General features: G+C 32.9%; 1 protein-coding gene across 1 annotated transcript; it reads right to left on the reverse strand.

Annotated features, from left to right (window-relative positions):
* Window positions 1-204: 204 nt before the first annotated feature.
* Window positions 205-22955, reverse strand: LOC131074204 (serine carboxypeptidase-like 45). The gene is made up of 10 exons (XM_058010765.1): window positions 22712-22955; window positions 22277-22378; window positions 22085-22180; window positions 2328-2420; window positions 2081-2166; window positions 1622-1906; window positions 1354-1511; window positions 692-784; window positions 474-591; window positions 205-375 (listed from the first exon to the last, which is right to left on the reverse strand). The coding sequence occupies exons 1-10, from the start codon at window positions 22953-22955 to the stop codon at window positions 205-207; spliced, it is 1446 nt and encodes a 481-aa protein (XP_057866748.1).
* Window positions 22956-27121: the final 4166 nt, after the last annotated feature.

Below are 27121 nucleotides of genomic sequence, written 5' to 3' on the forward strand. Positions count from 1 at the left end.
TCTTTGAAAGATAAATAAATATAGCGTTAGAAATATGGGAATTGAAGCTTACATGTATGACGTACTTTACAAACCATCATTTTAAAATAATTATTTGATAGTCAATATTAGTCTAGAATAATATTTAGATTTGATGAGCATACTAATTTTATGATTAAAAATGTCTTATTTTTGTGTTGGCATTGTTGTATTATGAAGTGAATATCAACTAGTAGGCAAAGGTAGTCCTCCAATGAAAGCTTTGAACAAAGTTAGGGCTTCAGATGGAGAAGTATATGGCACCTCATGTGCACCACCTCTTACTGATGCAAATGTTAGGATAGTTTGATTCTTTCCACCCACCACGTGCCCGTAAGATTGAGTCCATCCTGCCACCTAATTAAATTTTCACGATATATTATCAACACATATTTTCACATTTACTTATTTATATCTAAATAGCTCTTTAATTACAAATTATGCTTAAATCTCACCTGTTGATTATCATACCAAGTACCATATGTGTTGATTGGGAATAGTTGTAATTGCTTGGCTATAGTATTAGCAATTGTTCTTGTTGCGGTAAATGGGACAACTGAATCTTGATCTCCACTATAGATTTCATTTGTTATTTTTATCACACGAAATTATTGAAGTGAGAATTATCAATAATAATAAATCTATATTCATCAAATTGACAAGAAAGAATTACCTGAAAAGCATAATTGGTAGACCATAATTTAGAAGTTTACTGAGAAGGGGTATGATATTGATTCCCCTATTCCTTTCATCATAGTTCAAAGGCCTACAATACATGTTTAATTATGAATCCTTTTATAGAATGCGTTACAATGCTAAAAAAAAACCACCAAAGGTTACTCAAACAACAAAAATATTTCTACAAGTGCTTCCATGGGCTTATAAGTAGTATCCCTTAAATTTTTATGTATTTTATATTATTATGCCTGCTAGAATTTTGAGTGGATGATACCAATAAAAAAATTGTAAGTATCTTATTTAACTTATGTGATATTTACATGATGACATTTCTTTGTTAGAATTCAACTAAATTATAATAAATATTAGGTTATCTTTTTAATTCACTTAAATAAGTGAGACTTCCAACAAAATTAAAAAAATCACATAAGCAACTAGATAAATTAGGATATTGTATAGTAGGCTCTTCTAGTCCAAACTTGTAGGTTTCATGGAAAAAATTTATCATTGGATACCAACTCAATGTCTACAACATTGTCATGATTTATTAGAAAATCTCAAAATATAATTTTAGTTTTGTAATTTTCAGTGTGGTAACATTCATGAAGTAAATAAAATATAATTTTAAAAATGAAAATATAGGGATCATAAATATACCCATCACAAAAGCTCCACGAGTAAGTATCATTACTTATACTTGCATGAATGTCCTTCTGCACCTTGTTTGTGTTAAGATATGTAAATATGTCATTGCCAGAACAAAGGTTAATTGCATTCACACCTTTTAAATTCTTTTGAATAAACTTTGATCGAACCTGTTGGACAATAAACATTGATTAGCCCATGATTTAACCCATGTATCATTTATATACAAAAAGTATTCAATAAAAATTTATATGATCATTCCAAGGTTTCATGTACTTACCCCTCCTTGAAGCTTGGACAATTGTGAGGATGATGAACTCTCATCTAAACAAATACCTAAGGTAACATCATAATAATCGATATTTCCAATTTCTTCATGCACTTTGTCAAACACATTATTACAAGATTCAGATGTATTTTGATCAACAAACATCTCTATCCATGATTTAGAATTGTTGCAGATAGTTTGAGTCAATTGATAAGTTTCATCTGAAATCAACCCATGTGACCATTGAAACTCTCCATTGTTTATACTAATCTCAATGTCAACATAGGGATTTCCAATCTGCAACCATTAAAAATTTCAAATGGGTGTGTCATGAACATTACGAGTGGTAGCATGATATTTGAAGAAGTATAATCTTGTTATGTTTTATGTTGGATACATTGTTCCACATTTTTGCAATTATTAAATCACACATAGATAATATCTTTCAAGAAAAAAAATCTCTAAACATACAATAATTCCCTTTAGGTTGATAGGAGTTATGCCCGACTTTTTGTTGTAATCTAGGACAAGGCTTGCCATTTGAGGTATATAATGCCCTGTAATATGACTTAAAATATGAGAAAAATCATCATGTCTAAAACTATACTTAAATGATCTTTAATATTTCTTAAAGTAAACATCGACCAGTTAAACTAGTACAATTATATAAACTTTCTTTAAAAAAATTAAACCAAAGAATGCTTCTAAAGCTTTATACCTCCATAACTCTCTCCTGTTATGTAAAAGTCTACATCTCTATATTCTGAAAATTTCTTAAACCAATTCAAAAGGAATGCCAGATTATCTTGGGCTGCAACATATAAGAGTCTTAATTAGTTTTTATATTCAAAATACGACCCTACATATATCAATTATAGGGAATGTAGATAGAGAGCAGAGAGAAAATAGATGAAGGCTTTTTTTTAATTGAAATGATTTAATGTTTATAATCAAAGTTATATAAAGATAGAATCATCTAATCATATCATTGATTAGCAATTTATTCAATAAAATAAAACAAAATAAATTTTAAGGTTTTATTAATTTAAAAGGAACTAAAAAAATCATCATTAATTTAGCCCACATTAGTAATATCTACCTAATCTAGACTATTTGCTTCATCAATGGAATTTGTATTTGGTAATATTTATATATTTTGAATCTCCATTAGCTCTATCCAAGGTGAGGACCAAGTTTTAGAAGAAGATTCATTACTTGCATTTTGTTTTCCTCTTTTAAATTTATTTTTTTTAAGTCACATCCTAGCATCTCTATTAGTAATATTACTCTATATATTATAAAGCTCCTTACTAACATCATGAGTCTTAAGCACTGCATTTATTTATAATGATTATTTTTAAATATGTGAAAACTAATGACTTCTACTTCTATTTTTAAAATACCATTTAATATAATTAAACATTTCATGATGCTTACTTATTTTTTAAAATAATTAAAATATTTTTCAATAGAAAAAACTAACACTTTTCCATTTATTATGTTCAAAGTCATTATATCTCTTAAATAAATAAATAAACTAGTGATAGCTTGGATCTTTTTCTATTTCTATCTTCTTTGTTGTTTAACTTGTAAATTTTAGTTTTGAATTTTGCATATGTGATTAGTTCACTACTTTTTAATTGAACCTATGTTGCGCTTCTTAAAGCAACATTGAATGTATTTTCAGTGTGGATGAGTAATATCTAAGAGTATAATACTATGTTGCATCCACCTCACACAGCTAAAAAAAAATGTGGTCATCCATTAAATTCATCCATCAATATATATAAGCATTTCTTTCATCTTTATTTTTTCTTATCTCTAGGTGCTTCACAAATGCATTTGAATGGTTTCGTTGGTTCCTCAATTGATTTTGGTAGGTTCTTTTGAATTATTTAGTCATTTTTTTGGGCTAATACATAATGACTTTTTTTATATTTGTATCGTAATTTCAATACATGATGATTGATATTATGATTATTAATAATTAGTGTATTGTTTTTTAATTTACAAGAAAATTATTTGTTAAAATATAAATTCTTAAAATTGTTTACATTTTTGTATTTATTTTGATTGTCAAATATTGCAAATTTCAAATTTCATTTACATGTTTATCATAAAATTGATTGAGGCTAGATCTATTAGGTTCACCCCTATTTCTATTGTTTTGGTTAATTTGGATTATTAATGGTTTTACAATCTTAATTGAAACTCTAATTCCAAATTACACCAGTGCAAATATTATATAAGCATACAATGCTATTTTCCCATGTTAACCAATTTATAAACCTAACAATGAAGATTGCATGCTTATGAGATCTAAATGAACATTTTGATATTGTGTGCCCTATAATATAACATGTATTTGATACAACATCCAAGGAAACACAATGGTGCTTTTTCCTGTTAATTATTATGTTTCATCCATTATTTTGTCAAGCAAATAGAATAAAGTTACACTTCTCTTTCTCAATAGTAGACATGGATGCAATCTTCCCATGTTTCTCTTTTCATTATTTATTTTCTAAAAAATGTTAATCTTTCATTCAAAAATTATCTACACTATACATGCTCGATACCAACAATGAGCATATATGTAACTTTGGTATTTGTCAAGAAGTGTGAGAGATAGAAATGTGTAGTACATCATACATTTTTCTTTCTTGAGTTGACTTAATTCCTTATAATAATAAAAAATGGTAAATTAAAAAACTACTTTCTTTTTTAATCAAATGAATTTATTTTGACAAAAACTCAATTAACAAAATAAAATTAGGATGTCACCATATATATAGTTAACAATAACACTCTTATCCCCATGCCAATTGAGTAATGACTCTATCCAAGAATCATATGCAAATCAAATACCATGCTTTGATGGTGTAGACTTGACTCATGAAAAAGGCCACTTCTTCTTATTACTTGGTTTTTTTAATGCTTCTCTTTTTCATTTGGTTTTTCTTTCTTTCCTTGTCAATGCTTTCAGTGAAATTGAGTTGAAACCTCCAACACTTTTTATCCCATTGTGCTCTAATTTTATAATGAAAATAAAAATTTTTACATTTATACATTCTCAAATTATATTTCTCATTACATTCCTCTTCTCATTTTTTTGTGGCATAGTTCAATTGCTTATCCTTTTTCCATTCATACTATGGAGTTTATTTTCCTTAGCGGTGGTGTTCATTTTGGAGATAAAATCAAAATGGTTATTTATTCCACAACATATACATGGAATTTATAATTTACAAGATCTTGTGGTCTATTTCCATTCCTTTTAAAATTTGAACAAACGATGGAATAATTACCCTCACTCTGAATTACCTTCTTAAGATTTTCAATTAATGAAGTAGCTAGTGTGCAATATCCTTGTTTTATCTTGTCTTCACTTTTTTCCTAAAGTGTGTTCTTAAAGTGTAACGAAGTACCTAATTTTTATAGTATCTTTTAGTAGATAATTGGAAACTACAATGTCATTATTTTGTGGGGCTTTAACTTGTGTATTTTGCATGGATATAGACACAACCACATTATAATATAGATGTTGATGTAATAGTGCAGTAGCCCAAGATCTGTCATATCAAAAGCCTTCTTGAGATCATTCTTGGTTGTTTCAACCATTGCTTTTGAGCTACCTATGATAACCAAGTCATCAACATATACATTAATGATTACAATATCTCCTAGGCCTTGATCCTTAAGGTACATATTTGGATCATATGGGTGCCTAATGAAACCATGTTTTAGAAAATGCTCATCATTTTTGATATACTAGGCTTTAGGAGCCTGTTTGAGACCATATAGGGACTTGATTAGTTTGCACACTTTTTCTTCTTTACCAAGTGAAACATATCACTTTGGTTGGGTCATATAGACCTCTTCCTTAAGGCCTCCATTGAGAAACACACTTTTTACATCCATTTGGTATAATTTCCAACCAAATTGGGCAACTAAAGAAAAAATCATTCTAATGGTTTGAATCTCTACATTGGGAGCAATGTTTCCTCATAGTCTATCCTTTTTGGGGGGGCATAGCCCTTGGCTACAAGTCTAGCATTATGTTTATGTATACTACCATCTTCTTTATACTTTGTTTTGAATATCCATTTGCATCCTATTGCTTTCTTAGTAGATGGTAGATCAACAAGTTCCCAAGTGTTGTTTTTCATCAAAAATTGATACTCTACCTCCATAGCCTCTTTCCAAGCTTTGATTCAAGTGCCTCCTGAACACTAGATGGTTCAAAATTTTCAACAACTAAAGTCATTAGTGAAAAGTTTACCTCATTGTGAGTCATGTTGTGAGTCATCGGTCCCAAGGTTGAAGTGTCTAGGACTCCATCCAACTTTGCATCTCGAATGGTACTAGTATACCATTTTGGTAAAGGTTTTATGGCATTGGTGGGTGTTGATTGATTATCAACATTCCCATCATTTTTACCATCCATGTTGAACATAGGAGCACTATCTGTAGTAGGTGATGAAGTGGGAGGAGAACTTGACTTACTCTTCTCATAAAATATTACATCCCTACAAATGTAAATCTTCTTTGTGTCAGGATCCATAAGGTGATATGCCTTAGATTCAGTATTATAACCAAGAACAATACGTTTCATGGATTTTCCATCAAGCTTCTTTATTTTTTGTTTAGGAATGTGCATATAGGCAATTCATCCAAACAAACAAAGATGTGAGATAGAAAGCTTTATCCCTATCCATGCTTCTTCTAGAATGATGCCATCAAGGGCTTTGGTTGGTGCATGATTCAAAAGTTAATATTGTGTGAACATCTTCAACCCAATATCCATGCTCTAGTTGAGAATCCTTCAGCATACTTTGGACCATCTCCATGATGATGTGATTTTTCCATTCTGTAACACTATTTTGTTGAGGTGTGTCTACTGCAGTCACTTGATGTCGAATGCTTTTTTTCCTTCAAATACATGGAGAATTTTATGCTAGTGTACTCCCCCCCTCGATCTAAGCGAAGGGCACAATTACAATTATTTGTATCTTTCTTTACTTGAGTGTGAAACTCTTTGAAATATGAAAGATATTCATCTTTATGCTGCAAGCAATATAACAATATTTTCCTTGTATGATCATCAACAAAAAATTGAAATTACCTATATCAATTGTGACTAGGTGGTATGGGACCGCATAGATCAGTATGCATCAATTGCAAAGGTTGGATTGCATAATTCTCACTGGGATAGAAGGGTTCTTTGTGTTTCTTTCTAACATTACAACTATAACAAACAACACTCGACTTCTCTAGTGACTGAAGCCCTTTGACCATGCTTTTTTGACTGAGTTTCAGCAGATAACTAGTGCTTAAATGACCAAATCTACGATGCCAAAGCAAAGCAAGATCATTTTTCTTAGTCACTAAGGCTTGATTATTAGCAGTTGTACCAAAGCCTAAATATTTTGTCAATATCAGTAGCATTGTTATCAATCTTATCATTTTTAAAATTATCTTTGATAAGACAAATCTTTTTATCTTGATTGCTATCAAGCTCAATCCTAAGGTTGTGATCAAGAAATTGGTTAATAGAAAGGATATTTTTGGTAAGTCCGAGCATGCAAGAGATATTGGTAATCCTACAATAATTTAAATGCCAAACTTAAAAGAGATGTCACCAATACCTTTGATCTCATGGGTGGTATCATCTCCAAGAATTACTGTACCATGATGGGGTTTCAATTTGTGAAACTACTTCTTTTGTCCAGTCATGTGCTTTGTAGCACCTGAGTCCAAATACCATATAGAGGTAGATTGTGAACCATCTTTTGAAGTGTGGGCTCATGATAGCATGTATTCCTTGTTTGGAGAATCATCCGCTTCAACAACATTGCTTGGTTGCTTTTGTTTGTCCTTTTGCTCCCACTGTGGTTTGCCGCTTTGAAAGGGCTTCTTTGGATGTGATTTGTTGGAAGATCCTTTGTTGAAGGAGTTGTAGCAACAATTCTTCACATCATTGCCCAACTCTATCATAGATTGGACACTTCTTTTGAGGTCTAGATGAATTACTAGATTTGGGTGGTCCACCAAATTGCTGCATAGGCTTCTTGTCTTTATGATGAGTGGTCATGCCATGATTGTCCTCCTTATGTTCGTGCCTTAGGGATTATTTTTTTGAAGTAGATTCACTAACTTCTCAAAGGTGGGTGTCATCTCTGTGACATTCAAAGTTGTCACAAAATATTTATATCTGGAAGGTAGCGCCTTAGAACAATAGGCACCAAAATTGCATCTTTAGTATTTTCCCCCAATGCTTGTAAGGAAGCTCTCAACTTTGCAATCCTTTTGAGAAAGAATTGTAATTGTTCTCCATTCTTCATTTTCAGACCATGTAGCTGACTTTGCAAATTCAAGATCTAATTCTGATTTTTTCGTCTCATACACTGTGTTGAGATTGTCCCATTCATCTGTTGTCGACGAATCTCGGATGAAAGACTGAACTTCATCAGACACGTTGAACAAGATGATCAATTTAGCCTTTCTATCATCTTGATCAAATTTTTTCTTCTCGTCAACATCTGTCGTATCGTGTTGCGCGGCCATTGACCACATCTCAAATTGCTTCAAACTCAAGTTGAGTTTTCAGTTCGGTCTTCTATGCAGAATAATTATTTCCCTGTAAGAGTTGAGAGTTTGGAAGAAGAAATTTTTTCCTGCCATTTTGTTAGCTAAAGATAGATGCTATTATGTCTGATTTATGGCATTCAAATGATAGATTTGCCTAGGAAAGAAGAGTAACACCCCTTGTGAACTCTACTAAGTGTAGATAAAGCAAATACCTAGATCCTTAGTGTAGGAAGCAATAAGGCTTATGTGCTTAGCTAATGGCAACGCACCAGTGTTTTTCAGCAATGATGTTCCCTGTCTGATAGCATTCAAGTCTAGTTCTTGATTGGCCTCCAGACACGCATCTTAGGTAGGACCCCATTATGTAATTCATAACAAAATAAATGGTTCAAATTGGGACTATTTGATGGCCTCTATAAGAAGGAATTTCTTAGGAACCCATAAGACTATTCACTGAAATTTTGACAAAGGAATCATACCCAAATTAGTTGTAAACACAACCATGCTGGAAGGGTTTTTGTAGGGCATACAAAAGTTCTTTCAGTGCTTCAGCATTCGCTTGTGGTGTAACTCTGCCACTTTTCAGCCCACTTCCATAGATGAAGCAATTGAAGCCGCCGCAATACAAACAAAAATTTGATAGATCTCAACCGATTGTGCAGTAGAAACAGTAGCACAAATTTGGATCAAATAGAAACTCGGATCACCAAACCACGGTAATCCCACAAATTACCAAATGTTTTTGTCATGCTTGATGCCCTCTGCAAAGATGGTCTCATTCAGGAAACTAGGAAACTATTCTGTGAGATGCGACAGAAAGGAAGCATACCCGAAGTAGTCGTATACATAGTTGGAATCCCAAAGTATTTAGCACCAGGAGATAACTCTAACGCTAAAAGGATTAACGTTAAACTAGGCACAGAAACGATTAGCTCTCATACCATATCAGAGTTTGTAAATACTCCGACTTTCATTTCATAGAAAACATATATTTATACAAAGGGAAAGCAAACAACCCGTGTAATTTTTAATAATAACGGGTTCAACAAATAATTAACAAATTCTTAACTATCAAACAACAGACTTAAAAATAAACTAACCATACAATAATAAACTAACAATACCAACAGAATGATAAAATATGCCAACAGATTGTCTGTTTTTACTTGAATAAAGTATGTCACCTGATTGTTATACGTGTACAGACACATACATGTATGTATGTATGTATGTATGGATGTATGGATAGAGAAAGAGATAGGTACATATATATATATATATATAAAGGGAAAGCAAACAACCCATGTAATTTTTAATAATGATGGGTTCAACAAATAATTAACAAATTCTTAACTAACCATACAATAACAAACTAACAATACAAACAGAATGATAAAATATGCCAACAAATTGTCTGTTTTTACTTGAATAAAGTATGTCACATGATTGTTATGCGCACATGCATAGACACACACATGTATGTATGTATGTGTGTATGTATGTATGCATATATAGAGAGAGAGATAGCTATATATATGTACACACACACACACAGATATATGTATACATATATATATACATACATATATGTATGTGTGTGTATATACATATATATACATGTATATATATGTATATATGTATACATATATATACATATATGTATGTATATATACATATAAACACACACACACACACACATATATATGTATATACATATACATATGTATATGTATATGTGTGTGTGTGTGTATATATATATATATATATATACAGATACACACATAGACACACATTCAAGGCCTTAGAAAATGAAGAGAAATGTGTGACCTTACATCTACCCTTTGAAAATGGAAGAGACATAGTTTATCCTTTTCTCCTCCCTTTTGTGACTTTAATCTCCTCTCGTATTTAAAATTAATGAAAAAGGAGTTCTCTCCTCTAAAAAGGCGATAAATTAGGTAAACAACAGTGTAATATTAATTTTTATACAATTCTATTCTATATAATTGGACATTAAAATTCAGTTATCTTCTAGTTAGGATAATAATGCCACTATCTTGTACTATTATGTACTTTTCCTAATCTATTTTGTCATATATTTATTGAACAAATGTCTTTGTATCTAAAGTCAGTTATTATTTATATATCTCTTACATATTCATAACAACATAAATCAATTTATCACCTTGAAATCCATTTCATTAAAAAATTTGTATGGATTAGTTGAAAGGTATAAATCTAACATTTTAATGTCACCTTTCATATGTCATTCATCATTTTAAGGAGAGGAGAGTTTGAAAAGTAGTTTGAATGAAAACTTGTAATGTACTACTTAGACATAGATACAAAAATAGTGACAAGTGTTCTTACTACTTATCAAATTTCCATTAGTTTTTATATTCAAAGTCATACTATATACTCTAGTCGATTAGCACTACCGAATCATGCAATCGGTATACACAGAGAAGTCGGTATGCACAGTCTAGTCGGTTACAAAGGAAAGCAGTCATAGAACACAGTATACACCGAGTTGTCTACCGAGTATCTTTTTGAGACTACCGAGCAATAAAGATGACACACCGAGTTAATATACACTGAGTGAAACGTGTTACTAGATACATTGAACCTAGACATGCATATGAAAATGTGTTACAAGATCGAGGCACATCTAACCGTTATTACATTGGAAATTGCACCAAAAGATTGTGTATGATTTTGAGATCAATCTAAGCAATGAAATATTTTGTATAGTTATTCATTCGAGGAATCATGTGTGTAAGAAGACTGTTACAGAGACACAGAGGTCACCGAGAAGGTTTTCAGAGAACAGTTGAAGAACAAAGTAAACAGAAGGGTTTACTGAGTTACTATATGGGTTACCGAGGTATGCTATAAGCAAGGTAATCTATTTTGAGCACATAGAATCTACTATAACATTTCAGATGTAAAGTTGCAGATATTTGTAATGATTTTATTGTAATATTGTGAAGTTGAAAGAGAAACCTTTAACAGGGTAAAAGACTCTAATCAAGTCTATAAATTGTAAAGCCTCTAACCAGGTGCAGCATTCAGAATAAATGTTGTAAAATCCTTTAGCAAGGTAGATCTAATAGATATTGTTACTCCTAACAATGTAAGCTATCAGAAATAGCTAAAATGTAGCTCTAATCGAGCACTCTTTATTATTGCAGTAGTGAAGTTGTGGGTGCCATCCCCACCACAGTTTTTCTCTCTAACCAAGAGTTTCTGCGTAACCAAAATATATGTGTTATGGAGTGAATCATGTATGATTGTTATCTATTTTCTTTAACTTTATTTTATGTTACTACACTATTCTGTTTATGCATAACAGTAAAGTTATTATTCAAGAAAAGTTTTGAAGTACTAATTCACCCCTCCCCTCTTAGTACATTAGCTTTCCATATTGGGCCTAAGGGCAAGTGCAAGGTAATGAGTCACAAATTCGCAAAATTCCATGTGTTGGAAAACACGCTCTTATAAACGGGGGCCCGTTTTCAAAAAATGGGGGTCTGAAGCAAAAAAAATCAGGCCCCCGTTTTGTTTAAAAGCGGGCCCCTGTTTCTAAATGGCATTTTTCCTTTTTTTTCCACAAGCCACCCTTGTTTGAAAACGGGGGCCCGTTTTGTGGAAGTTGATTCCACAACCCGCCACTTGGCTTGGGGTTAGGCCTGGGATGGCCACACCTGAGACATGGACCTGCAAATTCAAATCTCCATGAATGAAAGCACAAATATGAACTTCAGAAATAGTTTACGCGCCTCTAATCAAAGAATTTTTATACAAAATTAAAACTCATTTTAGATTATATAGTCTAGATTCTAAATATGTCAATTTATTTAAAAATTGATTATTTTAACTATTTTTCATTTAATTTATACTAAATCGGGTCCATAAATTTGAAATATTAACTAATTTTGTTAATTTAATAACTTTTTTATTTTAAAGAATTTTGGAAAAACAATTATATCTCATCAATCTACACAATATTCTTTTGTATTTAAAAAAAAAAAAAATCAAAAAATGTTAAGTTTACATCAAATTATGTGGGTCGTACACGTCAAATTTTTAAAAAGATAATTACGGCCATTAAAAAATTAATTAAAAAAAATATATTAGAAAAAAAATACAAAAAAATATGCTCATCAATCTTTAGTGTGTTACAAACCATTTCCCAAAATAGTTTGAGAAAATAATTTTAATTGTGTCAAAAAGTGTGGGTCGTACACATGCATGGTATGGTCCTGAAACAGGGATTTTTAAAACATAGTTTTCAGAACTCCATTTAAAAAGTTATTTTTTATTATGTGGGTATTAAAATAAATTATATATTTGGAAAATAAACTCAGAGAGCTATCTTTTATATTACTGACTTTTTCCAAGATTCAATCTCTAAGTGTTTCAAAATTTAAGCTCAAATGAGACAAAATCTGAAAATCAGGGAAAACACTTCCACTTTTTGGCCAAAAAGTGGACTCATCTTCTTGCACTGAACCCTAACAGTTGGTATCAGAGCTTCTATCTTGGAAAAGGGTTTAACTACCTAAAGAGAAAGATCTTATCAATGGAAGGCTATAAACAATCTCAGAGGATTGTGTATCTGCAAGAAGAGCTGGATCATGCTAATCAAGTGATTGCAGACATGCAAAGGCAAATGCAAAAATCTCTGAAAGTAAGAAGAAGATTATCTGATGACTTGCAGGATTCTCAAGAGTTAGTGGAACAAATTGAGACATCATCTGAGAACAATATATCTGAAGAGACTGAAGAAATGATTGGGGTATTGAAAGAAAAGAACAAAGCATTGGTTGATCAACTAAAAACAATGAAAAGAGAACATGAACATTTCAGTACACAGATGACTGAAAATCTAGATGCATTGAAGATAGCTGAGGATAAAGAAAGAGATCTACAAAGAGAGAAACAACAACTTGAAGTCTTAGTATCTGATAAGAATGATGAAATCATAAGGTTGACTGGGATTCAACAAAATATGACAGATCAACTAGGTTATGCACATCGTGAAGCAATTCTAAAGAATGATGAAATTCAAGCATTGAAACTCGAAGTATCAAGGCTGACCGATGAACTTGAAACAGAGAAGAAATCCAAAGAAACACTGAAGAAGAGTTATGAAGCATCAAAGATGTTGGATGAACAATTGAATACAAGAAGACCCAACAAAGATGTAGGACTCAGTTACAAAGGAAAAGACTCTACTGAGAAAAGAATTCATACTACCAAGAGAAGAGAATCATCAAAGCAAGCTGGAAACAGGAATAACATCAAAAGAAAGAAGCCTATTTGCTACTACTGTGGAAATCAAGGTCATACTGCCAACATATGCCAAATCAAAAAAGGTAAGCAACCGAATATCACTAAGTCCAATGATTATTGTTACAATTGCAATAAATATAGTCACACATTTAATCAATGTAGGACAAAGTCTGTTAACAACTATTAGAAGGCAAAATTAAAAGGGTTTTGTAGAAACTGCAATAGACATGGACATAGTACTGAGAAGTGATGGCTTAAGCAAAAGAACTACATGTGAATTGCACACCAAGAAAACACTAGAGGTTACCAAACTCACACAAATCCTTACCGACAATATGCAGCAGTACCATGGGATTACAACACAAGGATATGGTGTGAATGTTGTGGAAGATATGGACATATTAGTGCCAACTGTTTCATAAGGTTTGGAATGAACAACTGAGGATCATGGAGAAATCCTGGTATGGCATGTTTTCATTGTCACAAAGTTGGACATTTAGCTGGAGATTGCAGAGATCAACCTAGACGAGACATTGAAGAAATAAAAGAAAAATTAAAAATGATTTGGAAAAAGAAGGAAACTGTGTCCTATGAAGAAAGCACCTTACCTACCGAGTTAGGTGCACCTATTCCAAATTAATCAGAAAAGGTATGAAGGGACTACATTCTTTGAAGGCTAAAATCATAACAGTTCCTATTCTATTATGTACTAAATTCAAATCTGCATAGTTAAGATGCATTAGTAAGTTTGAAATTCTATCAAAAGTACTTTATAGGAAACCTGTCAAGTCGGTGAATACAGGAAGCCTGTCAAGTCGGTAAATGAAGGAAATTTGGTTACTTGGTTAAAATGAAAAAAAAGGAGAGTAAATCGGTTAAAAGGTGAACCAAGTGCATTTAATATTTTGACCTAACCCGCATGGAGCCCAATAAGGTATTTTGTGTACTTAAAAGCATTTTCGTGGTCATTTACATTCACCAAGTTTTCAAAAGAGCAGAGCAAAGCGATTCCAAGGCAATCAAACTTCATTCAGAGAGAATCCAAGGTATTTACACCAAATCTCATCGCATTGTCAATCTAGTTTACCGATCTTATCAAATTGTTATTATCTACTGAGTGTGAAGCGTCTGCCATTTGTAAACCGTCAAACCCTAAGGATAGTTTGCTAAGTTTTACCTGAAATCAACAATGGCGCCCAAGATCCAAGATCCCATAGTTGTCAAGAATGTGGAGAAGCCCTCACTGAAATACACTTTGACTCCTATAGTCGCCTCTAAACTGGATGACAAAACCGCCTTTTCACTCATCCCAGATCGAGTCTTGTTAGTTGAAGATGTTAGATTCTTCACCAAATGTCATGTTGAAGAACTCGGTCATGTTGAGATTAGAGACACCTATGATGAATTATGTACCGATGGTGTATTAAACAGCAAGTATGAACACATCAGAATCAAGGGATTGACTGAAGCCCTAACCTACCCTCATGTGTTCAAACCCCAATGGGTTAAGTTTGTTTTGAGCAGAGTTCATGATGATTTCATGTGGCTAGAAGAGCAACCATTCAAAATCACCAAGGAAATCATTCATGTGATCACCGATTATCCTATCTATGATCATGCACGAGCTCAAAAGATGATATCACAGAAGGAGTTAATCAATTTAACTAGAGTTGAATCTGACTACAGAGGACTGAAATTGAACAATGTCACTGATCCAGAACTTAAGTTTGCCATTAGAGTAATCGATTACTATTTCTTCCAATCAACAAGGGAAAATAGTGTACCCTGTGTAGCAGTTGACTTATGTGAAGTATTACTGAAGAATTTGTTTGAGAATTTGAACACAATAAGGAAGCCGAAGAAAAACAACTCGGCAAATACACTAAAGTTTGGTTCACTTCTTGTATGAATGTTTTCTACTTTGAGAAATTATTTCCATCAGTTGGTAAAGTAGTTTGGGAGCTACACCGACCAATCACCCATCAGATTAATGAATTTATCAAGAAGTTGGGAGATAATTTCAATGATATAATGGATGACTACTTTAGCAAATTTCAAGAGAAGATGCACAGCAGGTACCGGATTCCACCCCAGCTAGTAGAGAAATATAAGGATATATGCTTTGAGGTAGATACTGATTATTGTTATGTGAATGTTGTGGAACCAAGGACTCAATCTTTGCCACCAATGGGTTACGAGATTGACTTTGATATCACTCAACAACAAATTGATGCATATCTTTCATTACCAAGGCATGCCACCGAACTAAGATATGGAACTTATAAAGAAGTTAAGGGAAAAGTTAAAATGAGCATTGTAGTACCCAAGGCTACAAGAAAAGCAACAAAGATGATAAAAATTTTAACGGAGAAATTTGGAGAAAACTCCTCCTCTACACATGTCAAAGGCACTCTTGCCATCACCGAAGAGGAATCAGAAGCTCAAGAGGCAGCAATAACATTGAGCACCGAACTGCCTAAGGGTAAAGTGTTGAAAAGAAAGAAACTGGACACTTCAAAGGCCCTACCGACTCCACCAACAAAGAGACCTAATACAAGAGCATCACTAAGTAAGAAACAAAAGAGTGTTACTACTCCCAAAGTAACCAAGACATACAAGAAATCTACTTGGAGACTCATTTTGGCAAAAGAGTCTAGTGATACAGAATCCAAAGATGCAAACAAATTCCAGATTGTAAAGAGCAAGAAGGTAAATATACATAGTGTTGAAAACTTCTATGCCAATCTAAAAGAATATGGTGGATTTGCAGAATTTAGATATGTCAAGTATGAGACTAGGAATAATGATGAGAAGAGACAAATTGAAGAAGCTGTTATTTGCACACTTCTAAAGTTTCGGCTAGCTCCATTAGAACTAGTAAAGTCACTTCCAAATGAACTTTTCTTGCATATTGATAATAGGTGGAAATATGCAATGGACTCAGAGAAACAAATTAGAGAAAGAAGTCTAGTCCATCTATTTCCTGATATGTCTATAGCAGAAATAAAGGAACATTTGACAACCTACAATTCAAAATTTCTTGTCAAATAGAGAGCCTTAAAACTGATGAATGGGCTATATATTGATGTAGAAAATGAGACAAAAGCAAAATGGTAGGAAATCTTCAAAACTAAGGATGTTGGTGAACAATCTAAATTTGAAATTGTTGATGTCACTGAGCAAGATCCTGATGTCACCGAACAAGGTCCTGATGCTACCAAGGCTGACACTATTCAAATTGATGAAGATGTCATCGATGCAGAAGCACCGTAGTAGGAAATGATCGAAGGCACTACATATACAAAACTTGTATCTAGTGAATCCATTTTAGAACAAGTTCAGCCTTACCCACCGATCAATCAACCTGTCTCTACCGAAGCTCCTCAGGATACATCACAAGGCACCGAAGGTCACCAATCTAAAGCAGTAGAAGGTACAACTCACGAAAAGACCTCTCAAGCACCTTCGAGCACTGAAAATGTAGCAGCTGAGACACCTAGTACCGAGACACTGAAAGACACCACCGCAGCTACAGGAACTGACCAAAGTGTTGCCTCTACCAAGCAACCAACTGAGGGTCAACAAGCCTCACAAGCTATTGTCTTGGTCCAACCGACCAAAGGTAAAGAGAAGAAGGTGAAAAAACATAGTTTCAAAGTTGATTTATCTAAACCAATAGTGTTGCCCAATGTGGATATCTCAAAATTAAAGGTGTGCAAGCACTTATTGATTTCAGTGAACTATGCAAAGCAAAGGCCAAACAAGAAAAATAGATGGCCATTCAAAAGAAGAATAAAGTACTTTAGAAGGTGAAGACACTGCTGACAGATATGCTACCATCAGCTACAGTGTCAACCGATGTAGCCATCCACATTCAACTGGATGAACTCCTTAATCAAATAGAAACATCTGGAGTAGATGCATTTGAATACTTGAGCAAGCTAAAAGACAAGGAGCTTACTGCAAAAATGATAGAAGAGGTACAAAAAGCTCTAGCTATTGGGAAAGTCAAGCTAGTCAAATTCATTGCTGAGTTGTCCCCTCAACTCAAGCATATTCTTTATTTATTTTAGAAACTTTGCACATTTTCTCTATTCATTAAAGATATCAAGAATAAAACTAATGCAATTGAGAAAGAGATCACCGATCTCTCAAATAAGTTGACCATTGAGCCCAATTCAATTCAGAATTTTTATACAAAGCTTCAATAGCTCATGGCTCAACAACTGAAACTAAGAAATGAAGAACATAAGATCAGGATGGACATAATGACACTCTAGATATTATTCCTTCCTCATCTTTCATCAGTTCAAGAACAGATCAACCGAGCTACATGCCTATCTACTACACAAGAGGGAACCACTCTTGATGGCTTAATATCACTATTGGCTGATATTCAAGCACAAACTTCTTTAATGGAAAGTGTAAAGGATGCACTCTCTGTCACACTCACCGACACTCGAAAGAAGTACAAATCTATTTTTGATCAGTTACCGCCCCCGGATGGAAATTAAGTTTTTGATGTTTGTCAAAAAGGGAGAGTGATACTATATAAGGGGAGTAATATAATATATTGAGGGAGTCATACAGTTTTTGGTGATATAGTTTTGATACAGTATTCAGAGTATTGTATACAGGGGGAGTATACCAAGCAGAGTATGTAGAGTATCCAAGGACAGTAAGCAAAGCAGACAAGCATAGAACCGAGCATGCAAAATCAGAGTTATGTACAGTATAATGATAAGGGGAGTATATCTAAATATACTATTTCATTGACTATTGTATATATTGTCAAGTATAGTCATTTTGCAAAGTATATAGATTTTTGAGTTATGACTTTGAAAGTAGTTTTGTCAAACATCTCAACTAATGTCAAAAGGGGAGATTGTTACTACTTATCAAATTGCCATTAGTTTTTATATTCAAAGTCATAATATATACTCTAGTCAGTTAGCACTACTGAATCATGCAGTAGGTATACACAGAGAAGTCAGTATGCACAGTCTAGTTGGTTACAAAGGAAAGCAGTCACAGAACGCAGTATACATCGAGCTATCTACCAAGTATCTTTTTGAGACTAGCGAGCAGTAAAGATGGCACACCGAGTTAATATACATCGAGTGAAATGTGTTACAAGATACATTGAATCTGGACATGCATATGAAAACATGTTACAAGATCGAGGCATATCTAACCGTTATTACATTGGAAATTGCACCAGAAGATTGTGTATGATTTTGAGATCAATCTAAGCAATGAAATATTTTGTATAGTTATTCATTCGAGGAATCATGTGTGTAAGAAGACTGTTACAGAGACACAGAAGTCACTGAGAAGGTTTTCAGAGAACAGTCGAAGAACAGAGTAAACAGAAGGGTTTACCGAGTTACTATATGGGTTACCGAGGTATGCTATAAGCAAGGTAATCTATTCTGAGCACATAGAATCTGCTATAACATTTCAGATGTAAAGTTGCAGATATTTGTAATGATTTTATTGTAATATTGTGAAGTTGAAAGAGAAACTTTTAACAGGGTAAAAGACTCTAATCAAGTCTATAAATTGTAAAGCCTCTAACCAGGTATAGCATTCAGAATAAATGTTGTAAAATCCTTTAGCAAGGTAGATCTAATAGATCTTGTTACTCCTAACAGGGTAAGCTATCAAGAATAGCTAAAATGTATCTCTAACCGAGCACTCTTTATTATTGCAGTAGTGAAGTTGTGGGTGCCATCCCCACCGCAGTTTTTCTCTCTAACCAAGAGTTTCTGCGTAGCCAAAATATATGTGTTATGGAGTGAATCATGTATGATTGTTATCTATTTTCTTTAACTTTATTTTATGTTACTGCACTATTCTGTTTATGCATAACAGTAAAGTTATTATTCAAGAAAAGTTTTGAAGTACTGATTTAGCCCTCCCCTCTTAGTAGATTAGCTTTCCATATTGGGCCTAACAAGTGTATGTACAGTCCAAATCCTTACTCGACATAATTGCAATAGTTGGAAGTACGCGATATTATATTCTTGAAGTGATTCTATGCCAAAACAAATTTGCACTAACTCCAAATAAGATTATTCCATACAGATATGGATACCCAATTATCAATTCACTACTGATTTTGGCATAATTAGAATGATAGACATATCCAATTCTAAACAAACAGTTTTACAAAAGGTCAAATGTATTGAGTCATCAATGTAGGTCAACTCTAACAAATGATTCGCCAAGAAATAGGTAGAATTTCAAGATCCACATTTTCTTCCTAAACTTAAAGCAATTCATATATGTCTTTATATGGAGTGGCAAATAATATAGGTGAATTTATAAATAACAATCTTTATTTTGATGCCAAGATCATTCTCATAGAGTTTGGTACTTGTAGTCACACTTTCTTTTTCTATGGTACACAAACATGTCACCTTGATTATTCCATTGCAACATAATAGTCATTAATTCATCTAGAAATGGAACTCTACAAAAATTAGAATTTATATGATAACCATGCTTCCACCAAAATTCTCTAATTTATGTTGAGCAAATTAACTACTAAATCATACCTTATCGCATGCATATGTATTTTTTTTTAATTACCAAAAAATGACCTTATTTATCACTTTTCTTTTAAGAGAAAGAAGAAAATTTAGTTGATATGATATGGGTATGTATTGGGATTTTTGGAAGAATTAACTACTAAATCCTCAATCACTTTGCATAGATCCTTAGAGGAAATTTCATTCACTATAGTAGTCCTTTTAGGGTCATGAAACTATCTATTTCTACACCACTTAGTCTTGTATTGTGATAAAGTTTCATAATCCTAGGCTTCTTATTTAATCCAAAATCTAATGTAGCTCACATTTAGGAAACAATAGTCAAACCAATGTTATATAATTTTGACATAATTTAACATAGGTTTTCAAAAATTACCTATTGGAGACCTTTTTTATAATGGTACAACACTACCTAGATGAATTGATTGGTATCTTTAATGGACTTCTGTTATAATTTAGATTAACATATATATTATAATTGAGATATATTTTATGTAAAAGATTCATCGTTAGAGTTTTTATGACAATAGTTTTGGGGTTGAGATTTATAACTTTTTTAGATCAAAATTTGTGACATGATGATACATTTGTTAGAATTCAATGTTAACACTTTACTGTATGGGATGAGAAATAGAAGAAAATTTTTTTTGTTAGATATAGTCGTGGGGAGTGGTCTTAGTTGGTGTGGTATAAATAAAGAGGGGATATAAAAATATAAAAAGATGGCACATAAGGTGCACCTAGTGAAAATATTAAAGTGTTATAATTATACTATTTTATATAGAGGGGGTATCAAAAAAATGAATTTGAAGGAGGGAAATAAAATTAGGGATGTTTATTAGTACACTACGAATGTATGTGTCGTGTTATTGGTTTATTAAGTGAATTATTGGGAGTGTCTAAGATAGCTTTAGTAGGGTCAAGCACACCCATAAATCAAATTGCAAAGGCTAACTCACAATGCACATCACCATATTGTTTCAAGAATTACAATTTAGACACTAAACAATGTATTCATCATGGTAATTAAATTTGCAGTCTTGAAGCTTGTGCTATGCCAAGTCATCTAGCAACATATCAACCATGCCACAATCATCAAAAGATGATACTTAACATATGGAAACAACTCAACTACATGCACAAATTCCTTAATTTTCAAAATGAATCTTAAATTTCATGACATGTAATCTATATATGTGTGTGTGTGTGTATTTATGACATCGCAAAAATAACACATAAATATAGAGATGCGTAGATCAACAACAAATCAGTTGGTAGAAGTTATACAACTTTCCGAAGTGTATGCCATGTACATGATAAATAAATAAATAAAAAGATATTTACTATTTCAATTATATCTCTTTCAAGCGAACTCCTTTATCTCACAAAGCTTTTAAACAAACATGTAATTTCAATCCTCTTGTACAAATTATCCATCGAATTCCCATTATACTCCAGATCAATGAACTAATTTAATAGAGAATATAGACAGAAGAGAAAAATAAATAAGCTTACTCTATTTTCATTAATTTATAAAGCAAAAATATCGAGAAAGATACATATTATGTACTAGGGATTTGTTGAATGAAATAACACGGAGAACTATTTTCATTAAACATTATAAAACAGAATACTACTAATTTAATACTTATTTTCTTTCTATCTAACCTAAACTACCATTGGTGACAGCTAGTTATTCTAACGCTTTATTTTTATTTAATATATAGAGTAATCATGATGCACGAAAATTCCAATAAACCAGTGGATTTTAGGGGCATATGGCATGCCTGAAAATGGGATTGTTCGTTTTAATGAGCAGCCATATTTAGATAAGAGTGAATGAGAGTTATAGCGAATTTTACTGTCAATTATTGCTTCCCGTTTTGTATATTACTTATTGTAACCTGGAATGCTATATATTACCAGTAAGCATATTCTAAGAGATTTGATTATAAAAGTTTTGAAACTCATCGTACAACTTGCAGAAACACATACAAACATTTCCATGAATTTAAAAAGGTGGGAGATTAATTACCCGTCAAAGTGTCATTAAACAAATGATAATCTGAAGTTGTATTTGAATAAGAAAATCCCACTCCAATTGGGCTCTCTACATACAGCATGTTTGTCACTGCCATCAACAACTTTGACATATCACTAAGGAGCACATCATTGTAGTGATAAGATAGAGGGATTAAGTACACACATGAATGTTAAAAATATGTACCTATATTCCAAGAGAACTTGTTTTGTTCCAATACTTTGCCATTGAATTTGAAAGGGCCATTCTCCTCAAATGCTCCAAATCCAAGTGATGAGCATCCAGGCCCTGCAATGATTGATCAAAGATGGGTATATTAAATTATAAAGATATGTGTTGCATTCTTATAGTAGATTGGAAGAGATTAAGATAATAAAATTTATTAACGTAACAAAAAAAATGAATCATTGAAGATGGAATGGATTTTGAGTTATAATGTTTCTGGGTTAGATTGTGTATAAGTTTTTGCATCATTATCTGAGATCATACTATGTGATCCATCATCAGAATAGTAGAGAGCTAAAGAGCTTCCAAATTAGTTCCTTAAGAGTATCTATTAAAGATGTCAGATTTCTGCAACTCATAAAAGATATCTATTGAAAATAGAATAAATTATTTTACCTCCATTAAGCCACAAGGCGAGGGGCCTAGATGTAGCATTGGTCTGGGCCTCTACAAAGTAATAATACAATGCTCTACCATGCTCTTCATCAGTTGTAATGTACCCACCATACTGCTTGAAGGAAACTTTCTCTCTTTGGCCAGGCAACTTCTTTATAAGATCATATTCAGGAGCAGTAATAACACTATGAACCATAAGCAGTGAAAATATAATACCACATTCTACTACCTTAAGAAAATCCATTTCACAGAATTGAAGCAATGATTTTGTTATGATGGCACTGAATTTTATAGACAACAAAAGCAGAAAGGAGAGAGAAAGTAATGATTAAAGTGCCAATGAGTCATTCATGGCAGAAGGGAAGCATCTTAGAATAAAGTATGCATTTCCTAAAACAATAATTGATGGTAGAATTTGAACCACAATTCAAGGCTATTTATTAACTTTTAGTAATAAGTCTTAGTCTATGTTCAAAATCGTTTGTTGGTATCACAGTTTAAACTATAATTTATAGATTTCTCAAATAAAGAAACATTGTAGACAACCTATAAAGAGCTGTTTTCAACACTAACGGAATATGGCCGGGATTGCCATTATTCGTTATAGGAAACGACGACGATAATCAGACAAACAATTACTGAAAAAAGAGGATAGATAACATAGGGCCGATCAACTTTTGTTTGCTTATCTGTCTGCATATGGCTGAAATATTCATTAAAATACTACACTTCAACATTGGATTAGGATTCCAAATAAAGATGTTATTTTCTTATTCAATGGAAAACTACAGAAAAGATACTGTTTATTGAACAAATTTGTGATACCCATATCAATTTTCGATAAGTTCAATGCTCAATTTGATAGAATAAATTAGTATAAAAGTCTGAATCTGGTCTTTTTCCACTCAATTGTTGTAGTAGATTGTAGAATATTTAATGGTTGTAGACTCAAGTTCTGCTATACTTACCCTCCAAAACACTTTGACCTAGTCTTCTCTCCCACAATCTTATAGTGGGATCTACATAATAATGTAGATAGATGTTGCATCGATCTTTCTATCCAGCCAAATTATTGATAGATATGAGTTCACTTTGAGTTCTTGGTCTTAGATTCGTGATCCTTTTCAATATAGCTAATCCTACTTCTCGTATTCCTTTGATATGAGATAAAGTGTCTCTAGAAAAACACTTTGGAGTCTACTCCCTATTTAGGTTGTGTTGGATAATGATACTGTAGACACCTAAAATTCATTAAATTTATATTTAAATAATTTAAGCCTCTCCACATAATTAATTAATTTAATTGTGTGAGTCCCTTTCCTCTTAAAATTAATTAAATCAAATTCAACTAATTTATCAAAATTAATTATTCCCCGTTCTTCTATAGTCATCTCAATCATCGATTCCTCTAAATTCCTCTTAATTAATTTTAATTAATTAACTTAAATCATGTGATTCCTACAAATCACTTCTTCTAATCCTCATTTAACCTAATTAATTCTTCCTTAATCATACTTATCATTATTTTTCAATTTTAAATTCATCCACTCATTCTCTCTCCTCATGTCACATCCTCCTAACTTTCCCACTTGCATTCTAAACCCTCATTAAGCCACCTAATCAATCCCCTTAATCATTTGCAGTAAGCCTCTCCACATAATTAATTAATTTAATTGTGTGAGTCTCTTTCCTCTTAAAATTAATTGAATCAAATTCAATTAATTTTATCACTACAATCCCATAATTAATTTATCAAAATTAATTATTCCCCATTCTTTTAAAGTCATCTCAATCATTAATTCTTTTAAATTCTTCTTAGTTAAATAATTCTAATTAATTAACTTAAGTCATGTGATTCCTACAAATCACTTCTTCTAATCCTCACTTAACCTAATTAATTATTTCTTAATCATACTTATCATTATTCCTCAATTTTAAATTCATCCACTTATTCTCTCTCCTCATGTCACCTCATGTCACATCCTCCTAACTTTCCACTTGCATTATAATCCTTCATTAAGCCACCTAATCAATCCCCTTAATCCTTTGCACATCCCTAATCACTTTGACTCTTTCAAAGAAATTCAAATTTTTTGAATCTCCCCATGCATCCTCTTCCCAAGAAATTTTTAATCTCTTTATCCATTTAGTCTTCCCACACATTCTCTTATTTTGGAATTTATAATTCCTCTCTCCTCTCTCCTTTCTCCAAAAATTTTTTAATTCATTATTCTCTTCCCAATGTACTTGGGAGTTCTTCCCCATGTACCTTGAGAGGTGCGGAGATAAGAAATGTCTTTATGGCATATCTCTTGAATCTCACACCTTGCCCTCTCAATCCATGTGCTCCCTCTCAAATCGATCTCAACCCTTCATCCCAAAATCAATATTGGCCCTTCATTTTGGCCTTCTCCAATCTATACATTGGAGTCTCCTCTCCTCACAATTCATCCAATTTTTATACATCCTCATGCTGGCCTTTTATCCACTTTTCATCATAGCCTTATTTTGTCATTTTGGTTGCATATCCATAATCATTACATCCATCATGTTGCCCTCTTGACTACATAATCCATTTATCATAACACCCTCATCATGTTAGAATCCTAATCCACACATCCTTACTTTGTTATGCGATTGTGAGAGCAATCCACATTCACCATCATCCATCTCTCTAAATCTTCATTTGTCAATCTTGGAGCATCGAGGTTGTGAAGAGGAGGAGGGAGGAGGACAAGAAAGAGCTATGAGCAATGGGAGCTTCATGAGTATATTTCATTGATTTTGTTGTCTCTCATCATGCTCTTATTTAAATCTTTCTTGATATCTCATTAAAAATGGTTTCGGTTTATAATGATTACTAATCTGATACTAACCGTTTTTGTGTGAGACATTTTGGCATGCCCGGTTGATAAATAGAATTCATTTGTGTTATCCGCAAATCTCCATTTCAATAACATTTGAATAAGCTTTCACATCTTCTTTGAAATATATATATGGCTATTAAAAAATGTCTCTGAGATTTACATTTAAATGTTATCATTTAGATGGGTATGTTCAAGTGTTGTTTTTATTAGGAGATTTTGGTGCTCAAAAGGCATTCTATGATATGACATCTCTTTGAGGTTTATGGGAGTTTTGTTTTCTCCTTTGAACCATTTGTTTTAACTGAATATTTTGCAAGTATTTCATCTTTTATACGTCTAGTCACAAAATTGCGGCACGCTATATCGAAATTGCTTTCACATTTTACATGCAAGTCTTACGCACAGGCACGGGAGGACAACTTTCATATTCTGTATAGGTCAGCTTCAGGGTCTTTAACTTTATTTTACGTTAAAGGCCAAAATTACAGAGCATAGGTGGACTAAACAATTTATTTAAAGTATAAGGGCATTTGAAAACACGGGCAAGGTGTTTGCTAGAAATTTTTTGTTGAAGATGTTTGATTTTGGAACACCTTTTCACCCCATATCCAAACACACTATGGTAATCTGCAACTTCTAGCCTGTGACTCACTTTGTCAACCTCATCTGATGCCGCCTCCATGGAATGCGTAGAGTATTTACGCCCTTAAGGCTCGGAAGGCTGTCACATTTGCAAAGGCTTGAAAGGCTGTCACTTTAATCATAAGGCTTGAAAGCTACAATCGTGAGATAATCTTTATACCGCCTGGTGTTGTCTATGCTTCGCGATATGTCCATACGAACCTGCAATATTTGCACTCTGTGAGAAATTTAGCCATAATAATACGCCTCACATCATGTGTTTTATGGACGTTTACCCTGTTTCAAAGCTTCCATTGCAGCGTGGTTAGAAGGTAAAGAGACTGCTCGCGCATATCCTACAGTCACTGTATCCCTACTGATGCCATCTCTTTGAGGCATATTGTCAAACACCTAACAATCTCATTTTTGCTTAAAAGCTTTTAATCCTTTTGACATTGTTTTAAGGCATTCTGTCAGAACGTGTTGTGTAGCGCGGGTAGGAAGACTGCTGACAAAGGTTGTCGAATTTTCTTTGTGCCCGCCACTTGCATTTGCAGCGACAGTTTCTAAAACCTTTTCAACAACAACAATAGCACAGTGAGGCGTCTGACAAATATTGTTGTACTTCGTTGTGCACTTGCCACTTGCCTTTGTTTGAATACCTTAAAAGACTTCTCTGCAAATTCTATTTTGGCACATATTGTGTAAATCATGCATGTTGCGATCACATCTCTTTGAGACATTGTCTAAAGCAGCGCTGTGCCTTTCTACGCTTCTACATTTGGCATACACAAGTACGCTGGAAGGAGGCTAGAAAAGAGTGCATATCGCTGGAAAGTTTCTAAAGTCTATTCTACGAATCCATTTTGTGCAAATACAGCATTCCAGGAGAGCACATCTCTTCGAGGCATTCTGTCAAAAA

This window comes from Cryptomeria japonica, chromosome 8, assembly GCF_030272615.1.
Source record: "Cryptomeria japonica chromosome 8, Sugi_1.0, whole genome shotgun sequence".
NCBI classification, from domain to species: Eukaryota; Viridiplantae; Streptophyta; class Pinopsida; order Cupressales; family Cupressaceae; genus Cryptomeria; species Cryptomeria japonica.

Excerpts from the sequence above, each read along its gene's own strand:
- LOC131074204 (XM_058010765.1), bottom strand. The coding sequence starts at position 22,955 with ATGGATTTTCTTAAGGTAGTAGAATGTGGTATTATATTTTCACTGCTT. Across the intron at positions 2,167-2,327 it reads AACAGGAGAGAGTTATGGAG|GGCATTATATACCTCAAATG; the intron begins GTATAAAGCTTT and ends GTCATATTACAG. Across the intron at positions 1,512-1,621 it reads TGTCCAAGCTTCAAGGAGGG|GTTCGATCAAAGTTTATTCA; the intron begins GTAAGTACATGA and ends ATTGTCCAACAG.